This window comes from Colias croceus, chromosome 17, assembly GCF_905220415.1.
Source record: "Colias croceus chromosome 17, ilColCroc2.1".
NCBI classification, from domain to species: Eukaryota; Metazoa; Arthropoda; class Insecta; order Lepidoptera; family Pieridae; genus Colias; species Colias croceus.
The window spans coordinates 6,012,083-6,032,697 of record NC_059553.1 but is presented as its reverse complement, the minus strand read 5'-3'; the positions used below and the strand labels follow the sequence as shown (position 1 = coordinate 6,032,697).

The 20,615-nt window shown below is 34.0% G+C and overlaps 1 protein-coding gene across 1 annotated transcript; it reads left to right on the top strand.

Annotated features, from left to right (window-relative positions):
• Positions 1 to 1,263: 1,263 nt before the first annotated feature.
• On the top strand, positions 1,264 to 19,171 carry LOC123698923. The gene is made up of 22 exons (XM_045645747.1): positions 1,264 to 1,361; positions 7,253 to 7,371; positions 7,580 to 7,665; positions 7,855 to 8,113; positions 8,322 to 8,603; positions 8,809 to 8,941; positions 9,225 to 9,367; positions 9,752 to 9,938; positions 10,255 to 10,367; positions 11,168 to 12,010; positions 12,330 to 12,432; positions 12,540 to 12,640; positions 12,799 to 13,111; positions 13,333 to 13,493; positions 13,671 to 13,849; positions 14,144 to 14,283; positions 15,980 to 16,240; positions 16,383 to 16,533; positions 16,618 to 16,851; positions 17,117 to 17,289; positions 17,857 to 17,994; positions 18,645 to 19,171. Exons 2-22 carry the CDS (start codon positions 7,305 to 7,307, stop codon positions 18,826 to 18,828), a joined length of 4,251 nt encoding a protein of 1,416 aa, XP_045501703.1. The 5' UTR covers positions 1,264 to 1,361; positions 7,253 to 7,304; the 3' UTR covers positions 18,829 to 19,171.
• Positions 19,172 to 20,615: the final 1,444 nt, after the last annotated feature.

The window sequence follows — 20,615 nt, the reverse complement described above, 5'->3', positions numbered from 1 at the left end:
ACCTGCCTCTTTCAATCCTTGCAATTAGATAATGATAAAGTTGTCTACAACAAAGGCTTTACAATGCTAATTTTATTAAAACTATTAAAATAAACGTGTACCTAGCTCATGTAGCTGGGCAATAAAAATCTGAAGCATAAGCCCTCTTCTTCTAAGCATGGTTGACACTGCACCAGTTACTATATATAACAGGAAGTAAATTAATCTAGTATTTTAAAGTTGTGTTTATTATAAAGCACAAAACATGCAGAAAGTGAAAACATGCAATAATAAAAGGTAGTGAAAATTTTTAGCCGCTATTTGAAATATTCAGAATTGCTTACTTTCGTTATAATTAGAGAGCAAAATTCTACATTACGGTTGGCATTACACAAATAATATAGGTATTGTTAAACAATACACATATTTAATGTATATTTATCAAAATCTCTGAACCTGAGTACGACCTGTAATCGTAAATGTAATCTGCGACAGTTCTCACATTTTCATACCATACGTAACCGTGTTCAAGGTCATGACATAAAACAATAATATGATAATTAATATGCGATTATGATCTGTGATAATGCACAGCGCGTTGGCGGGAACTGACATTTGAAAGAGCGTTACTTGTCGAGGTCCGATGGTACACGCCTTTGTAGCGTAGCTTCCGGAAAAGCGATGTATGGGGTCACTGAATTAGGTTTTTTTTTTAATGACATGCATTTTATTAAGTTAGGTAGAGTATTCGGAATGCAATGTAGTAGAAATATGCTTAAAGCTGTTATTGTAAATTGAAATGGGAAAAGCTATATTTTATGTTGTAGGTATAGGAATACCAACAAAAGAAAGGACGTACTTATCAACTTTAGAATACATTTTATATCTTATTTTATATTATAGGTACTTGTCTTGGTACGACAGAGATTCTCAATGTTGAAAGCAATGTGTACATGATATGGGATCGCCAGGAGTAAAATTAAAAGCTTTTATTTCCCTTGATTTTCTCAATATCTAGAAAACAAACATATATCATAAGAACCTATTGTAAACTTGTCAATTATACACGAGCATACTAGTTTTAGAGTCATAATTTATCATCCATTAATTACAATGTTTGCTCTTAAACTCATCAAGTACGATTTCAGTACAGTCACCGGTGTGACTATAGAAAGTTAGCCATGCGTGCATTTGGTGTGATTTGCTCATAGCATGTCCTATTGTCGATCCCCTCTGTATGTGATTTAACTAAATTATGGTATTCGTGTGTCCACAATTCGGTTTCGACTGTCCTGTGGTACACCCGTTAGTGAAGTGTCGTGTGCTTGGACTGTTTGAGAAGTGCTACGTGTTGCTACGTGCGTAGACCTTGTATCGCTCGAGTGAGTAATCAACTTGCGCCTTTAAGTTTTCAGCATATTTTTGGCAGCCTTCAAGCCTCCTTTAGTGCAGACGTAGCTTTAGTATCGTTGTAGGTATGTATCTAATTGATTTTTCGCAGTTACCTGTATTAAACTTTTCATCAAACCAATGTTATATAGAGACAGTAATTATATTTATGTTTGTCGTAATTAAGCATGGATTATGGGACACACAAAGAATTTATATGTAGAATTTTAATCAGCTTTGGTTTCGTTGTATTTTAGATAGTTAAGAACAATAATAAACTTATACTTTAAAAAAATTCCGCTCATAGATAGGTTCAATATGCAAAATAACTTTTTATATTACGAATAATAAATGTTACACTAATAATTTATCTTAAATTGAAGTAAATTTTATAACATTTAAATTCTAAATTCTGTATTTGTTAGATACAAATAATATTTGAACATAATAAAACAATTTTTACAGTTACATATTTATACATACTGACAAAAAGAATTATAAAACTATATACTAATATTACATATTCTGTAGGTACTTGTTTGAAAACTTTCCGAAGCCTTTGTTCTGAAATTGGGTACATATTTCTATACATACCCACATAGTTATTGTACTCAACTTTAACAGACAACCATAAAGTTGGGCTCTGTAAAATTTTTTGGGAAGTTACTTTATTTTCTACACTTCTAAAAGTATTATCATAATAACTACCTACTATATTACATTATTTTGTATATTGTTTCTACTGTATGGTCACGTGTCCTTTCAGAGTTTAGGACTTCGTGTATTACACATTACAACTGTTAACCACGTCTTTACACGCGTGGTCAAAGGAAGTCTCCGTGGGAATGATTTTTGTTTTCCTCATCACAGTAAAAAGTAACCTGAGGAGGATGTAGCACCTAGTAGTAGGCGGTAGTGAGTAGTGGCAGAAGAAAAAATCATATCACGAAATCGCTCTATTGAGATGTGAAAGAAAGACAAATAAACATTTTATTAAGGTTTTTCCAATTTCTCAACTGACGTGATTTACCTATGGCTATCTAGCTATGTAGAGTCATCATTGTGAAATTTTCATGACACATCTGATAAACTTAGCAACATTCTTTTATACGTATGATTTGATCAACCTTCATTTGGTTATTGTGGTAAATTCTCTGCAAGCTGAACCCTTACGTCGATTTGATGGTAGATTTGTTTGTTTGTCTTTCTTTTATGTAACAACGGAGCGATCTTATGATATAGTTTTGTGGCGAGAGAAAGTGAAGGCTAGGGAGAGATTTTTAAGTACTTAGTTTTTACCGTGATGAAACACCTATGTAGACCGTAGAGAATAGAGATACACTCTTATCACAAAAGCTCGATTGAATTATCTTTTTCACTGCGAGCGAATACGCAGGTCGGAATAGGTTATGGAGTTGATGCCAGTATTTCATAAATATAATATGTTGAGTAAATAAACAAGGGAAAGGTTCATTAAGGTTTTTTTTCTTCTTTTTTTAAAGTAATTATTGCTAATTGGTTACCTTAAGTTCTAATTTGTCCTTTGCCTGAAGGTTGCCTGGCAGAGATGGCTTTGAGCCATTAGGCTGCCATTTGTACATCTTATATGGTTTTATCTTATGTACTTTAATTTTAATATGTTGTACAATAAAGAGTAAATAAATAAATAAATAAATAAATAAGGAGATAAATCTACACGAATAAGCATTCGTCCGTATTTCGTTCGATATAGCTTGAATAATAAACCTTTCTAACGGTGTATTTACATCAAACGAACATAGAGCTAGAGTAATCTTTTAGTGTAAACGAATACTCGTATTCAGTATTAGAACATTGTAGTTATAGAAACTTTTCAAATGCACTAAGAATAACGAAAGAATGCCTACGCCTGTTTACACTAAAATAATTTGACATTGTGGGGTTAGAATGAGCATGCGCTCGTTTGATGTAAATGCACCTTATTATGCAGAATAGTTCTAATCACCCGCGACTTTTCTTGCTTTCATTTTTATTTTTCACAGACAACTTCATTGCATTTACATTCTTATTCCAACATTTCATATTGGATGATGTTTATAGTTTTATAAATATACGAAAATATGTTATACTAGCTTCCGCCCGCGACTCCGTCCGCGCGGATGTCGGTCTTCGCGTGGATGGTTTATTTCTCCATTTTGAGTAGGTACCTCTGACAATAAAATCTTATAAATATCTATTGGACCCAATTCCCAAATACGGCTAGGCCTATAATAAAACGCAACGTGTGTTCGCGGTTCTACGGAACAACGTCTATGGATAAAACTGAAAAATTAAGATTAATTTTTTTCTACGTATTTTTCCAGGATAAAAAGTATCCTATTTTACGCCCAGGATAATAAGGTATAATTATACCAAGTTTCATCGAAATCGAACCGCTAGTTTTCACGTGATGCCTTCACATACAGACAGACAGACAGACAGACAGACAGACAGACAGACAGACAGACAGACAGACAGACAGACAGAAAGTGAAAAAAAAACCTATGCTTTTTAACTGCATTTTTTAAAATGAGCTACCTATTTTTTAAATGACCTACTTAATGAGCTTTATTATAATACCTAAATAATCACTGAAGTTATTGTTTGAATCGATCAATAAAATCCATTTATAGATTTTTGCTTATGAAAGTCATTATTTAAAAAAATACGCTATGTGAAAAATTACACTACAAGAAAATTACTAAGAGAATAATTTTTAATTAATCTAGATAGAGACTCTTTGCCTATTTGTATTTGTGCGAATTTTACTACTTGTCTTGAGGGTTAAGATATTCTTTGGATGATTACCATTCCAGTTGAAAAAGATTTTCATATGGTAATTTCAAAGTTGGTTTTGTTAGAATTCTATTTAAATATTCATAACAGATTAAAATGGAGAAAAAAGATCCATATAGAATCTTTGCGAGTAACACGCTATATAAGTATGTAGGTACCTATGTACTTAGTACTTATAGAATAAGCATTAGGGGCAAAATGATAGCTTATCATGATAGTATCTACAAGGTATCTACAAACTACATCATATTATCACAAAATATAATATTAAACCTGACATTTGTACACGTAATACCGTAGAATCACGTAGAATTAACTGATAAATTAACATGATAGTAGAGGTAGTTTTCTAAACAGCTTACTGCTTAAAACATTTTGAAGTGTATTGACAAAAGCCACCTCTTTGTACGCCCAAATATTTAGAACAGCTTTTGTCCCAAGGACCAATGTCCAAAATCCAAGGCGTGGACAGTTGCATCAGGATGAGTGAAAACCTCTTTCCCACGCACCCATCCTAGCCCAACCCACTCTTCTACAATGGCCTCTCTTTTCACACTATCTCGTTATGCGTGATTACCCCTGAAAGAGTCCCGTTAAGTTAATAGGATCAATGGACTTCCGTTTCATTAAAGGTAAATTCACATGCGACTTTCACTGATCAACGGGTTTTGTTTGGAAAATGAGTTGGTTTTTCAGTAATTTAAAATAATGTATTTACGATTATATTTTTGATATATAAGTATAAACCATTTAGATTCGTGGCTAAATAAGCAACTGATGTTTTCCTTTTACATGATTTCAGTATATGAATAAAATACGTTTGTATATTCCTTGCATTACCGAGTATAAGCTTGCTCTGTTAACTTTAAGTCAAATAAATTAAACTATACTTCGTACAAAAGTGTATGCTCAGTGAATCAGTGATTAACATTTTGCAATGACGAAGATGTCACAACTTTATAGAAGGTTAATCAAGGTTTGATAATCTCACCAATAAGTAAAACATGAGCAAAACAGTCACAGCTATAGAGCAAAGTGTAATTATCTATGAAATTCAGACAGCGATTTCACCGATAACTGTACAGAATTTGGTCACAACGTCATCTAGTTGGCGAGGACATCGGTCGGATCACAAAGCACCGGAAGCCAACTTCCGCGTTGCTTGCCATCATTTTTTGGAAACGCCAAAATTTTCATAGCCCAGGCCTTCGCGTTAACGCTTTTGTGATGCAGATTAACTTAATTGTAGTTTTACTTTTTTCTGCTACTTAATGTTTCCTCGTTTTAATTAGTTTTGGTACGAGTTGGTTTTGTTAAAACTCGAGCTTTTAATGCGAATATTTAAGTACAACTTAAACATTCATTTCAAAAGTATATCCATACAAAATTACTTTTATGTTATAAGCTTCTACTATAGATATAGTATATACTTAGAGCTAAAAATAAACATTAGTACATAGCATATAATGTAGAGCCCGTTTTCTCTTAAAGTTCATGCAATGCTTGCTTGTAGCGTGTAGATTTTCACGCTATTTTATAAAATTTCTATTATAACTGTAGTTATGAGTGATTTATTAATAAATTAACTATCAACGGACGCCCTATTCACGCGTCTGTGCACATTAACGGTGTCGATGACAAAGTTGAGACCATTTCGAATGCCTGTCAATGCCTAACAGTTATGCCCATTTTCTATTTTATTTACTCGCATCACAAATCATTTCCATTGTGCGTGTTCAGTAAATAATTGGCAAATATAATGGCAGTTATTATACTATATGATATATACTATATAGTTTATATCGCACGCTATTACATATTATGTAGAATATTCATCTACATATCTATACTTTTGGAAAGGATTGGTACCATTGAAATAATTTCTTTTGATTTTAACGTATGTATAAATCGAAAACGGAAGCACGTTTTTAAAAAAATGGGGATCCATAGTTAGTTATTTTTATTCTATTTAGAAAAATGTTCAATAATCAAAAAATTCAGCTCAGTCAGCATATTATGTAATAATAATAACGACTTATTAGTAAATCTACGTAGGCCGAGACGTAGACGACGTAGACGTTTGAACTTTGTCGTCTACGAATACGTGAATATATTGTGTAGAACTGTAGTAGAACTTTATATGGAATGTAGGTTTTTTGGTCTATTCACGGTTGAGATTATGTTAAAGTTATTGATTAATCATCATATTGTCATAATATGGTTTATATATTCAGCTTTTGATATTGATAAACTTCTTTTCTACAACAATTGTTTTTTCCACAGAGATATAAAGTCTATTCATCTTTAATGTAACGCTGTAAAATAGACATTTATATTACATGTATTATATAGGTATCTAGAACTTAGATTAGCGAGATTCGTTCATGATCATTTTTGTTAAATTTACGATGGTATATTATTTGAAATTGACGAAAATTAGCATTTCAAACATAAACATGTACACTTGGGTTTATTATATACAGCCTTGTTCTCAATTGTCTCATCACATTCATGAAGTGCAACGAACCGATTATTTTAATGATACTAAGGGCTTGTTACATACGAACGTTTACACGTAGCGTTTATAGATAAAGTTGGTATTTAAATTATTTAGATATTGAACGTCTCTCTGTAACTGGCTTTATTATTAGATCGCTTCTTCAACGCTTTTCTATTTCTATTCAAATCGACATAAAAAAATCTCTCCATATAGATATTTGTTAGATAGTGATAGTTTTCACGTAAAAATTTTGCTCGTTTAGACCACGTAGGTAATCTAAAACTATTGTTTTTTTTTTAATAAAAATACTTTATTCATAATACATAATTCTTTATTTTCGATAATAATGGTATCTTTAGATGTTACATTTTTACTTATAGTAGGTACAACATGTTTAGCCGATATTCAAAAACAGCATGCAAATTTTATAATTGTATATAAATCAATGGTATTGTACAATATGGGCATATAAAATTTATTTATTTTAAATTTAATCCTAGACGTTTATTGTAGTAGTCCGATCATTTAAATAACTATATATTATATTTTTATGTTACATAACGTTTTCAGGTGGCCACATGGTTGGCCGGTGACCTAACGCTCTGCAGACACCAGCGGGAAGATGAAGCCTCGAGGGTTGAGCGTCATGCACGCCTTCTCTGCACTCACTATGCTCACTATGGCCAACGGTAATATTTTCTACTATAAAATCTTTAGTACATTGTAAATTCTAATTTGTAGAAAGAGTTTATAAACCAGCATGTCTTCATGGATAGAGGTTTGCACAGGAGGCCATTTTAAATAACGAGCATACCTATTTAAATGCAGGGATATTTACTATTACATCTAAATACTATAATCAATAATCATATTTTTTCATTATTTTTTTTTCATCAGCTCAAACCACTTGTAACCAAGGCATGGGTCGAGTTATGTACGAGAGGCTTCCCAATCAACAGTTACACGGATTTGATGACGATGTCGTAAGTATTATCGACACAAAAAAAACAATGATTCTATCGTTAAGTATATTACCATTATACTTCCCTTTTATGTTGTCGTTACTTTAAATTTGAATTGTATTTTATCCATTAGTAATGAAAGATTGCTTTTGAAATTTTACCTTCAAAAATGTTTTATGCCCATTCACTATAGGTGTCCTATTTTTACAGATACGTGAAACAGCACCTCCATTTCGCGTGTTAGAAAAATGTCAGGATTTGTGCCTTCGCGACAGATCTGGTAACGGTCTCGTGAGAACTTGCAACTCCATTGATTTCCAACCTGGAGCCAGAATTGCTGCATTTAGTCCTGAACCCGAATATGAAGAATCGACTTGCTATTTGACAAGGGAACAAGCTGCTCCTGAAGGGATAGGAACTCTTATGATTGTGCCGAATAGCGTCCATTTTAATGAAATTTGTTTGACGTGTAAGTATTGTTATATTGGGGTAGGTTTGAAATGAAACACATTTCTTTCAAAAACATTTATTTTGCATATAGTTTACCTACTTAATATCAAGTAATAATACAAGACTACCTAATTCTTATGTACATAGAGCATATTGTACCTTAATATTAAAAATTTTAGATACCATAGCCATTTTTATTAAGAAGCTTTCCTTTAATTATATTCTAGCAAATCGACCGGAACGCGAATGTCCTTCACGGCGCTATGTGTTCGAGCGTCATGCTCGCAAACGGCTGAAGTTACCACCGTCAGACCTGAAGGAAATCATGGTTGCCAACCGCACGGAATGTGAAGACAAATGCTTGGGAGAATTCAGTTTTGTTTGTCGTTCAGCTACTTACGATTCGGCGTTAAGAACTTGCTCTTTAAGCAGATTTACGCGACGGACTCATCCTGAACTTTTAGAGGATGATCATAATGCGGATTATTTGGAAAACACTTGTTTAAATGGTAAGAAAATGGTCCATTGTTTTAATTATTAACCCCTTATACGTTAATTTACTTAGTAGAAAATTAAAACTTAAACAAAACTTTTGCAACTCTATTTCGTAGAGCCTACCTACGTAGAGCCTACCTTACCTGCTACGTATTTGCATCTTTTGGATCTTTATGTACAATTATGAAAAATATAATAAAATTATAATAATTTCTGTAGCCGAAAGAAGGTGTGACGGTTTGGCCGTGTTCATAAAAGAAGAAAATAAGCGCCTCGGTGGTCCGTTTGAAGCTGATGTCTTCACCAACATGACTCTGGAGGAATGTCAGTCTATGTGTGTTAGAGCTGAAAAGTAAGTATTTTATAACACAATAAAATATAATCGATACCTAGTTACTAACAAAAAAATAATTAGGCGCAGAAAGTTCTAGAAAATATTTTTTCTCACAAAAACTCTGCATATGTAGTAGTATGTACCCATTTGCAAATTTTCAATTACTATTTTTTTGACGCTTTTCGAAAAGTTAAAAATTAACGAATGCTTATAATTTGAGAACATGGATTTTCTGCTATTGTTTTTACCAGGAAACTTTAGCTAAGTTTTAGTTCTTTGTTTAATTTGATTCAATTTTCAGATACTTCTGCCGTTCCATCGAGCATGATGAAATGACACGTCAATGCGTTTTATCTGAAGAAGATTCTGTCTCTCAGAAGGACGATATAACAGTCAGCGCATCGCCCACACACCACTTCTATGACCTCGTCTGTCTTGACAACCGTAAGTATTGTGTAATTATTAGATATTTAATTGAAATGATTAAAAAAACAAGATTGCTATTGTGAATTACAATTAACATCAGCTAACACATTTTCTTATTCAATTAATTTATTGTTAAGAATGAATTCAGTGCATAATCATCACGTTACCTACATGTACAAACTGGCTTTTTGATGACTTCATTATTTTCTAGTAGACTATCTCCATAATTCTTTAAATCGTTTGTTAATTCTATTACTAAGTTTTAATAACAGAACATACTTCATCAATAATACCAACAATTTAAATTGGATAACAGTTAAATCTCCATAAAACACTAAACCTACTAATGAAAGTCACAATAAGGTTATCTCTCACAATGATCAGTCTCTCATCGGGTGACAGCTCGCGGGACCGAGTACCCGGACAACAGCGTGACGTCACACCTGTTCTCGCCCGGGAGGAGGCCAGATACCGCGTTCCAGAGGTACCGGAACAGCAGGATAACCGGGGAGTTCCATTCGGAGATCACGGGCAGATCGCTGAGTGAATGTTTGGATGAGTGCTTGCGGCAGACGAGCTTTCAGTGCAGGTATGATTAATGTTTCATTCAATGAAGATAAAAATCAAAATCATCTTATTTTTTATTTTAGACTACATTAGTTTTGCTTATTTTCTGTCATTTGTGTAGTTTGCATTTACGCGACTGACATGTTTTGTACACATTATTTTCCTCTTATCTGTACTTTATGTGTCTCTACTTTCTTTTGTGTGTGCAATAAATAATTCAATAAATAAATAAATAAATGTTTTTGAACTTACCTGATGTTTAGTTCTATTCTGAGACTATGTATCGCATTTATAATGGATAATTTATGGTCATAAAGCACAATATGATATGTTATTAGGTCAGCAGTATACAGTGACCGCGCAAGGACTTGTCGACTCAGTAGATACAATCAGAAGGATGGCATGCGTTTGCTGTATGATCCCGACTTTGATTATTATGAAAATCTTATGCGTAAGTAAAAATGCATAATATAAAGGTTTTATACCAATTTACCTTTTGATGCCTCATTTATTAATCTCTATTCGCTTTAAATTTTGACTCATGCAGCATCTACAAATTACTTAGTAACATTTTTTAAATACATGTTATGGTGTTTAATAAATTCGTCAAGCTTTCTTAAAATGAATAAATGATTTGGGGTTTAGATCAGTTAGTAAGTGGTGAAAATGAGGGTACCGGAGGCGGCTCGCAGTCTTCATGGGGAAAACCTTCAAAATCAGGTTCGGTGCATGGAGGAAATTGTGACTTGTAGTTTTTTCGTTTGTAGTTTGATGTTGTTGAAACTTGAAAATGGTATTTGTTGATTACAGTTGCATGTCGATGTAACCTTATCGCATCGGTTACTATTTTGGCATGAATAAACTTTTATATATCTATACGTAACTATATGTTTTTTTATATATGCATTTTTTCTTATTTAAAGAAGTAAAATTATAAGAATATCTGCATGCGATTGGGTTGACTGAAATAGTATTGAGGAAAATATTTATGATTTATATGAATTGTGTGTTGTAATGGTTTTATCAGCAGGTATTGCCGTAAAAAAACTGTACATACATAGTTTGATGTAAAATTTTATTATTACATACTTAAGTCATTTTGTAGGCTAGATTTATATGTTGTGTTATGTGTAGATAGTGTATTTATGTATTTTTGTAGATAGTTGTTGTTGCATGCATAATGTAGAGATCTAACCAAAATTTAACTTAAACTATTTCCATAATCCTCTCATGATTTCCTTTTATTTCAAGGTGGTAGCAACAGTGATAGAGATAGAGACAGGGACAGGGACAGGGACAGGTATCCTCCAGGCGTAGACCGCTATCCAGATGATGAGGATGATGATGACAGATACTACGGCCGTCCAGACCGGTATCCACCTGATGATCGGTACCCGGCTGGCCCTGAACCTTATCCTGACAGATATCTTGACCGGTACCCAGACAGATTCCCAGATGACAGATACCCACCTGGAGTAGGGCCTGAACGCTACCCATCTGATCGATTCCCACTGCCTTCTGATAGATACCCGCCACAATCTGACAGATATCCTCTCCCATCTGATAGATATCCACCGCCTTCTGATAGGTATCCTATATCATCTGAAAGATACCCACCACCGACAAATAGATACCCTGTTATAGCTGACCGTTATCCACCTCAATCTGACCGTTTTCCACCGCCATCTGACCGCTATCCAATCGCACCGGTAGATCGTTATCCACCGAGTGTAGACCGGTATCCAACCAGAGTTCCAATAGACAGATATCCAGGTGGTGGCCGTTATCCCATCGACACCGATAACGAAATCGACAGATATCCGGATCGATATCCAGTCAGTCGCTATCCTGTTGACGTGTACCCAGATCGGTATCCACAAGACAGATATCCGATACGCGGCAGCGGGAGGTACCCGTCACGCCCTTATCCAAGATACCCTGCATACGATCAGGACCGTTATTCCGGTAACGACTGGGGCCGGTATCCATACAGCAGATACCCGGTTGGCGTTAACCGGGATCCTTTACCTTTGGGCGGGGATCGTTATCCAGATATGTATGACAAATATCCGCCGACCGGATCGTCATATCCTGGTAAGATTAATTTTACTAACTTATAACAATATTTTTCAATTTCAAAATGCATTATATTATCTTAGATTATCCTTTGGCAATTTGTTCAATTAATCAACAAAATAGTAAAATCTTATCACATATATTGTAAAGCTGTTGGATTACCAAAATAAAAATAAAATAAAAAATAGAAATATGATATTTAAATAACACAACTAAATGAGTAGATAGAATTCCCATCAACTATTATTTATTAGATAACTTTTCAAAGCAATATGGATGTTTATAGAAAGAAATATGACATATTTGCATTATCCTATACATTTTTATATCAAAGCAGGATATGGACGTGGTGGTTATTACGGCCCTGAATATCCCCGGGGTGATCGGTATCCCACTAGTGATCGCTATCCAGACAATGTTATAAGGCCAGGTTCTGACAGGTAAATACGCTACTTGCAAATTACGTACGTAACGTTACTTACGTAACAGGAATAATTTAAATAATCTATAATTTAAATAGAATTTTTAATAATATTTCAATTTTTAGGATTCCAGTGGAACCACGACCTACATATGGTGTAAGAAGGCCCATAGAAAGACCCGGTGGATACAGAGGAAATTATGCACCTCCTGTGGAAAGACCGATAGGTGAATTATATAAATACATAACTCGCTCGCGCGCGTAAAAAATTCGATTCGCATCCCTATACCTTACACATAATACTTATTGGCGAAAATTTTTATCAAAAAATAATTTATATTTCATAATTTTATATATTAAATACTTTTGTTTGTGTTATACTAAGGTGGTGGTGGATACGGTGGCTACGAGCCTGACGGTCCAATCGCTCCAGTTGGAGGATCAATCGGCGGTATTGGCCACATTGGGCCAGTCAGTGTGCCAGTAGGTGGGCCAATCGGTGGACCGATCGGACGACCTCCAATTGGACAAAGACCTTGGCAAGGATCACGATGTGAAGACGACAGTTTCAGACAAGTTGGCAGACAGCGAATGCAGAGAAGATTTGTTCGCCGATTTACAACCGCTCAGTCTTTGGCGCATTGCCAACGCGAATGTATTGAAGCTAGAGATTTTATTTGTCGATCGTTCAATTACAGGTTTGTGTTTAAATATTAATAATAATCAGTGTTTCACTGTAAACTTCGGAAAACTTTTAAATAATAAAAGATTTCCTGTTTATAAATATACAATTAAGGTTGTTTTCTTTCATATCGAAAAATAAGGGTCCACTTGAAAATTATTGACGTTCACGCTTTTTATGGAATTAGAGTCAAGCTTGATATATTGAATTATATATTTAATTTTATAATTTTACCAGGGATGTAGGTTTCGGCGTGGAACCTCGGGATAACTGTGAACTAAGTGACCGGGACACGCGCGAGCTTGACGCCGCTAATCCTGCGCATTTCGACAACACAGCTAATGAATACGACTTCTACGAAAGGGCGCTTGGACGCATTGCGGATGATTGTTTGGATGGTAACGATACAAAAATAATAATTTATTGACTCTCTCCTGTATTACCTATTTTTTATACTTCAATAATATAAGTCTAAATTAAATAACTTGCTCGACCTGTAGCATCAAAAATTTAATTTAAATTCATAAAATTCTTTTTAAATAGGTACTTAAAAATCGTTAACCTTTTTGAAACAGTGTCCCAAGTATGCAATGAAGACGGGATGGAGTTCACGCTACGCCTTCCTGAAGGCTTCTACGGTAGAATGTACACATACGGTTTCTACGATAGATGCTTCTTCCGTGGAAACGGTGGCGTTCAAAACGTCTTGCGTATCACCGGAGCACATGGTTACCCGGAGTGTGGGACACAGCGGGTTTGTCTTTTGTTTCCTTCTTTTAAAGCTTTGAATGTTTATAAATCAACGTCAGTTTACAGTTATCGTATCTTTTAGTATCTATTGTATCGACTTGTTTATGACCTTCCCTACATTTTCATAAGCTACCAATAATACATATCCAATTATAGGTATCGCATTGAAATGTATCGTATGTATCTCTCTTCCTGATCTTCTCTTTAGATGTTATAATAAACGCTTTTTAAGGGTTTCAATTCATTTCCTACGCGATATCTCATTATTTATTTCATTTATTAAATATGTTTTATACAGTATGGAGATACAATGACAAACATCGTGGTAGTACAATTCAGTGACAACGTACAAACGTCCCGGGACAAGCGCTTCAACCTCACGTGTCTGTTCAGAGGACCTGCTGAAGCTGTGGTCACGTCAAACTACATTGGAGCTGGGTGAGATTGAAATATATTAACTGTTGTTTGATATTTTGATAATAACCGTATTTGTTTTCTAGTTTTAATCAGGTAGAAGGCAACAAGGTAACTGAAATCTAGAGCAATCAAATATTGCATTTGGAATGAGTTGAGTGTATTGCTTATTGTCTTGTTTTTATTGAATTTGTTTGGTATACTCTTTAACAAAGTTGACACAGATTTACTCAATACTTCTACTTCATTCGACTGTATGAATTTTCTGGATAAAGCTCAGTATTTTTGCAATAGGTGATTATGAAGCGATAATCCTATCCAGGTATATCCCTTAAAATAATGCTCAAGTCACAAACAGTGGAAGACAATTATTTATAACGTTCAATAATAATAGTAACTAATATTTACTCAGAATTCAGATAGTATGAACCTTTGTCCTTTGGGCAAATACTTCAATAAAATTATTTTATGATGGCTCAAAGTATCAAGATTCGTTATATGAGTTAATACAGGGTGTCCCACTATTGGTATACTAAGCGCGAATGAACTTGTAGTTTTGCATACACTGATCACGAAAAAAATACTTAAACAACAAAATTACGTCAAAAATTTTTTGCTAAATTTTTCCTGACAATCCATGTTTTCTTCTCTAGCGTCGCGCAGCCGGCATATACCGCTTCGCTAATATGAGCATTTTGTTTATGAAAACATAATCTTAAACGATAGCTCACATGCTGGTGGCAAAGTGGGTGGGTTGCATGCTATGAGTGTACACATAGAGTTTTAGAAATTCATCTATTTGAAAAAAATGCGTCTGGAATTTTATAAGCATTTTTTACGAACTCAGCAAATGCAAAACTATAACCTCCTTTGAGCTTAGTATACCAACAGTGGGACACCCTGTATTAACTCATATAACGAATCTTGATACTTTGAGCCATCATAAAATAATTTTATTGAAGTATTTGCCCAAAGGACAAAGGTTCATACTATCTGAATTCTGAGTAAATATTAGTTACTATTATTATTGAACGTTATAAATAATTGTCTTCCACTGTTTGTGACTTGAGCATTATTTTAAGGGCTGAGACGAGATAACAAAACGTAGAAATTATGAAATAATGGAAATTATTAGTATAGTAATGGGCTTTATCATTTAATGGGCTTTAATATTATTTAAGTACCTAACTGCGTTAAATGATAGATAATATAATATTATTATGTCATGATTTAACCATGTTTTTGTTTTGCCATTTTATTAATATTCTGAATTAATCTACTGAAATTTTTTGGAGTTTTTGTTTGATTTTTCTTGTTACTGGTGCCGCTGTGTGTGCTGCTGTCTTATTTTGTTATTTTTTCTTGAAATGACTTGTTCTTATATTGTTTAATGCTTATGTATTTATTGATGGGAAATATTGTTTCTATGGATTGTTGAGTGCTGTTATTTAACTAACAGCTACTAACAAACAGACTTTGGATGAATTCATAAAACATATTTTGCCGTAGAATATCCCCTGGGGTAGAAAATTTGCAAGGCAAAAATTTCAAAGGTATAAGTAAATAGGACTTGTTATTTAAACGTATAAATAAGGTCCATTGGGTTTAATTCGATTTATAATATAACGTACCTTACCTTAATAGGAACATATAAACCACTTAAAATAATTCATCCAAAGTCATTACCCACTAGAAAGAAAGCAAGCTAAACGTCTAACAGTTTTGGATATGACTTGGTTGACAGGTCAGGAAGTCCGATACCAATAGAGTATCTACCCGAGGAGAGTTCACTGAACTCCAAGGTCCGATTGTTGATACTGTACCAAGGAAGACCGACAACCACCATCGCTGTTGGTGACCCGTTAACATTTAGGCTCGAGGCTCAAGATGGATATAATTATGCAACGGATATCTTTGCTACAAATGTTATTGCTAGAGATCCTTATTCGGGACGATCTGTGCAGTTGATTGACCGTGTTGGGTAAGTGGTTAAAGTATTGAAAAGCTTGTTTTAAAAAACCAATTGTATTATTTTCATTTGCTATGGATTTTAACGCAAGCATGATTTTATCGAGGACTAAATATAATTTTTCGCCAAGTTAAGAGTTTATTTCTGAATTTAGATGTCCCGTGGATCCTGATGTATTCCCAGAACTGGACAAAGGTCGCAATGGCGATTCACTCGAAGCTAGATTCAACGCATTTAAAATACCGGAGTCTAATTTCTTAGTGTTCGAAGCTACTGTGAGAACGTGTAGAGATGGTTGCCAACCGGTAAGATATATGACACAAGTAATTAAATACATCTCTATTTGTTAGATAACTACCTACTCAACTATATATAAAATATTTTCTTAGGCGTATTGCCCAGGCCAAACTGGACGCACGGAACCATCTTTCGGCCGACGTCGAAGAGATGTGAACTCTACAGAAGTTCTACAAACGAATACGACAGAAGTAAAAGATGAAGAAACTACCAATAAGACTGACGGGAAAGACAATATGTTCAAGATATCATACGAAGAAGCCAAGGTCGATAAGTATTTGAAGGATGAAGTGGAAACGCCGAGCCATGTGAGGAAAATGATAGAGGTAAGTTTAATTGCAACATATTCAACGTTTTGAATTCCTATTTGTTTGGAACTGCTTCGAGCGTCCAATAAATGTGAGCATAATATCTTAATATCACTCAATTGTAATAATAGAGACTTTGCAAAAGTTATATCTCAAGCGGTCGATATTTTTTTAGAACATATACCTTACAGTTGTTTATCGCTGTCTTTTTTTCTATGCAAAAGTAGCATTAATCTAAAGGTACTTACTGTAAATCTGTATTAATAAATGCAAAATAAAAAAGGTATTCGACAACCGCAACGAGTTGCTAGAAGAGAATGGCGCAGATTCATCGCCCGTGGTGTCGGCGGCCGGCGTGTGCGTGACCCCGCAGCACTACCGCGCGCTGCTCGCCGCGCTGTGCTCGCTGCTGTCCTTGCTGCTGGCCATGCTGATACTCGCGCTGTACATATACAAGTGAGTCGTTTAGTGCGGACACTCATCGCCTTTCAAACTAGTGTGTTTAAAAATAATTTCAAATTGACTTATTTACGTGGTCGAAAAACTAAATGACTTACAATAACCTCGGAATTAATAGAAGTTTCAATAGTATTGTAGTGCTTTTCAGATGCTCACGCAGGACCCCTCTTAACTACGTAACACAATTGAATATTTCCGTTAATAATAATCAATTGGCAAAGCAATCAGTGTGCATGCTGCAGATTAAATTCACTCGACGAATTTGCGTAGATTCGGTAAATTCATCTCTTCTGATACTTAAAGATAGTTTGTTTTCAGTACATTATACAATACGTCATATTACTGGTGTACCTACAATGAAAAATTTATCTACATAAAACCATTAAAATAATATAAGAATTCTCAATTGAAAATTATAGAGCAAAAAATTAGCACCGACAATATTGTTAGCAAATTCACTTTAAAAAAATTAAATTGAATAAACATTTAAAAAAAAACATTTGATATATTGTTTGCCCATCTTACTTATTATTCAGTTTTGTTATAATATTCTTTTAATACAAGGCGTTACTGGCGTGTGTTACGCAAAAACATCCAAGCGTCGAGTCCCGTGCCCGCGCTGCGACCGGCCGCGCCCGGACCGAGGCCGACACGACCCTCGCTGTTCTCTGCTTCACATCTACATAAGCCGTTTTCTTTGAGGTAACTATTGTACCTATAATTTAGCCATATTTTTACTCAGAAATTTTGACTGGAAATCTAGCCGATATATTATATTCTCCTAATTATTAATATACCTACATAAAATTTTGGTTTCATCAATAAAACTATGAACGAAGTAATCCTGCAGTGGGATCTTAGACTATTACATCCATTATTCACATAAGTGTCTGAAACGATTTACGTGAGGTCGTTAAATTTGTATTTTTTTACGGTAGGTAATTACGATTAGTGCGCAAATTAATAGTTATAGTGTACTAGCTGCTCCGCGCGGTTTCACCCCCGTGGCTCCACTCCTGTTGGCCGTAGCGTGATGATATATAGCCTTCCTCGATAAATGAGCTATATCTAACACCGAAAGAACTTTTCAAATCGGACCAGTAGTTCCCGAGATTAGCGCGTTCAAACAAACAAACAAACTCTTCAGCTTTATAATATTAGTATAGATGAATAGTTTTAACCTTCTAATGTGAAATACCTATAAAATTTAAAGTTACCTACTAAAAGATTCTCACTCTAAAGCTCTTCGGTAGATTTAAGTAATTTTTACGCTTATTATTATTATATACCTACCTATTTAGTGTATGATCGAATTTATTATTTTAAGTAATAATTACTTACTCGTATTCCAGCGGTTTAGGCAGGAATTACTCTGATGTGGGCGAAGAAGCCGGTTCTTCTGGACGCTTAGCGAACGCATTCGATGACGGAAGCGAACCGATTTACACTGACCCCTCGCTCTTTGAACGATCCCGGTCTCTTAGGTCCTTGCATTCATTGGACTTGAAACCCGACAGACTCGAACATCACGCATAAAATATTAAGTACTTAATTTGCATCGGGGTAATTACAAATGACGGGTCAATCCAATAATTTCAACATAATTAAAAAACTATGCTATATTAAGTATATATTATTAAATATTATCATACATACCACGATATTTACAATAAAACGACCCTTTGAAGTTGTATTCAGAATTTTCAAAATTTACCCCATATTCGTAATTACCCCGATGCACTAAATCTAAATATTGCATTTTTTTCGTAACTAAACTGCCCAATGTGACGCTCAGTAATTTTGAAAATGTTAACGGCAAACATTTTTGTAACTATGCAATTATTCGAAAAATAATTATTAATTAAATGTTAAAATTATAAGTCAGTACTTACTAATAAATATTTAATAACAGTGTATTTTGTTTTATTCCATTACCTATCTAAAAATTGAATTTTAATATTTTCAAATTATCTGGTAAATAATAATTCATGTTACAAAAAAAAATTAAGTCCAACCAAAGAAATCTGTTTTATGATAGAAGCGAAGTTGCTGCCACACTATTGTGTAATAATAAATAATGGAATCAAGAAATACTTAAATAAAAAATCTATATAAAATTAATATTTTATTAAATTTCTTATTATTAATTCATTAAACATAACATTAACATTATTTAGTACAAAAGTACCTAATAAATTGACTGTAAGTATAAATAAACACAAATCCCTTCAAACCCAAACTTACATTACAGATTTGATTCAGTCATACACAATTTAAAATAACTTCATTTTTCCCTTTGTTATATGGGCCGATTAAGAAGAGCTGGAACGTAAACACATTTACATTTTACACATTGCAAATATTGTGTAGTGTCTGTGAAAACGCGCGAGGCGTGACGTCATACTGCATACGCATCATGAAAAGTCTGCCATTCTCTCTCGCGCGGACAATAATTATTGTTTTTATTTTGCAATTGTTTATAAATACATGGTGATGTAATTTAAACAAAGACGTTAGGTATACTACTATATTCGACTTTGCGGCACGCGGATTAGAATATTTTTTTAAGGTTAAATTATTATATAATAATTTTAATATGTTTTGTAAACAAAATGTAAACGCCGTTAGTTAAAATTTTCATACATAGCTGAACAAAACAGCTTTTATTGTAATGTAACCTTATCTCTTACGTGCTAGGGTTTCGACTGTATTGTATTGGGAGTGAGCGCATGTGTTATTTGTATTGTTTATATCGTTATTTTGAATATGACATTAAATTTAATTATTATTTGATAATTGAATGATTATCAATACTATTTTACAATTGATTATGAGAATAAATAATTAAGTTCATCGATTGAGTTACTTTTAAATTGTAATTTTACATATTAGATAGGGAGGCGAAGAGGGGAATTTTCTGTAATACTCGAGCGTGGCAGTTTAAGATATGAGAGATACCTTAGACCTAATAGAACAACCTTTTTAACTATTTAGCTCTATATGTAGTGACGCGCGCCTAGGATAGACGATCAGATTAGTAAAAAAAAATCGATAGTCTGAAATACTCGAGCGCGTCAGATTAAGATATTGGGGGTTGATTTTAGAGTTTTAAGACTAAATTTAACTAATCTGACCATTAGTCCTTGACGCCGCCGAGTTATAGGGTCGCGAACTTGTAAAAAAAAAAGTTAATCCGGCATTATCGAGCGCGATTGTTTTTATTTTTATTTTGAAGAATATAATCTAAAACTTACTAAAAATACAAAATCTGCCGGTTTCCGCATGACCGGAAGTCTGGAGGAGCCATTTCATCTTCCGAAAAA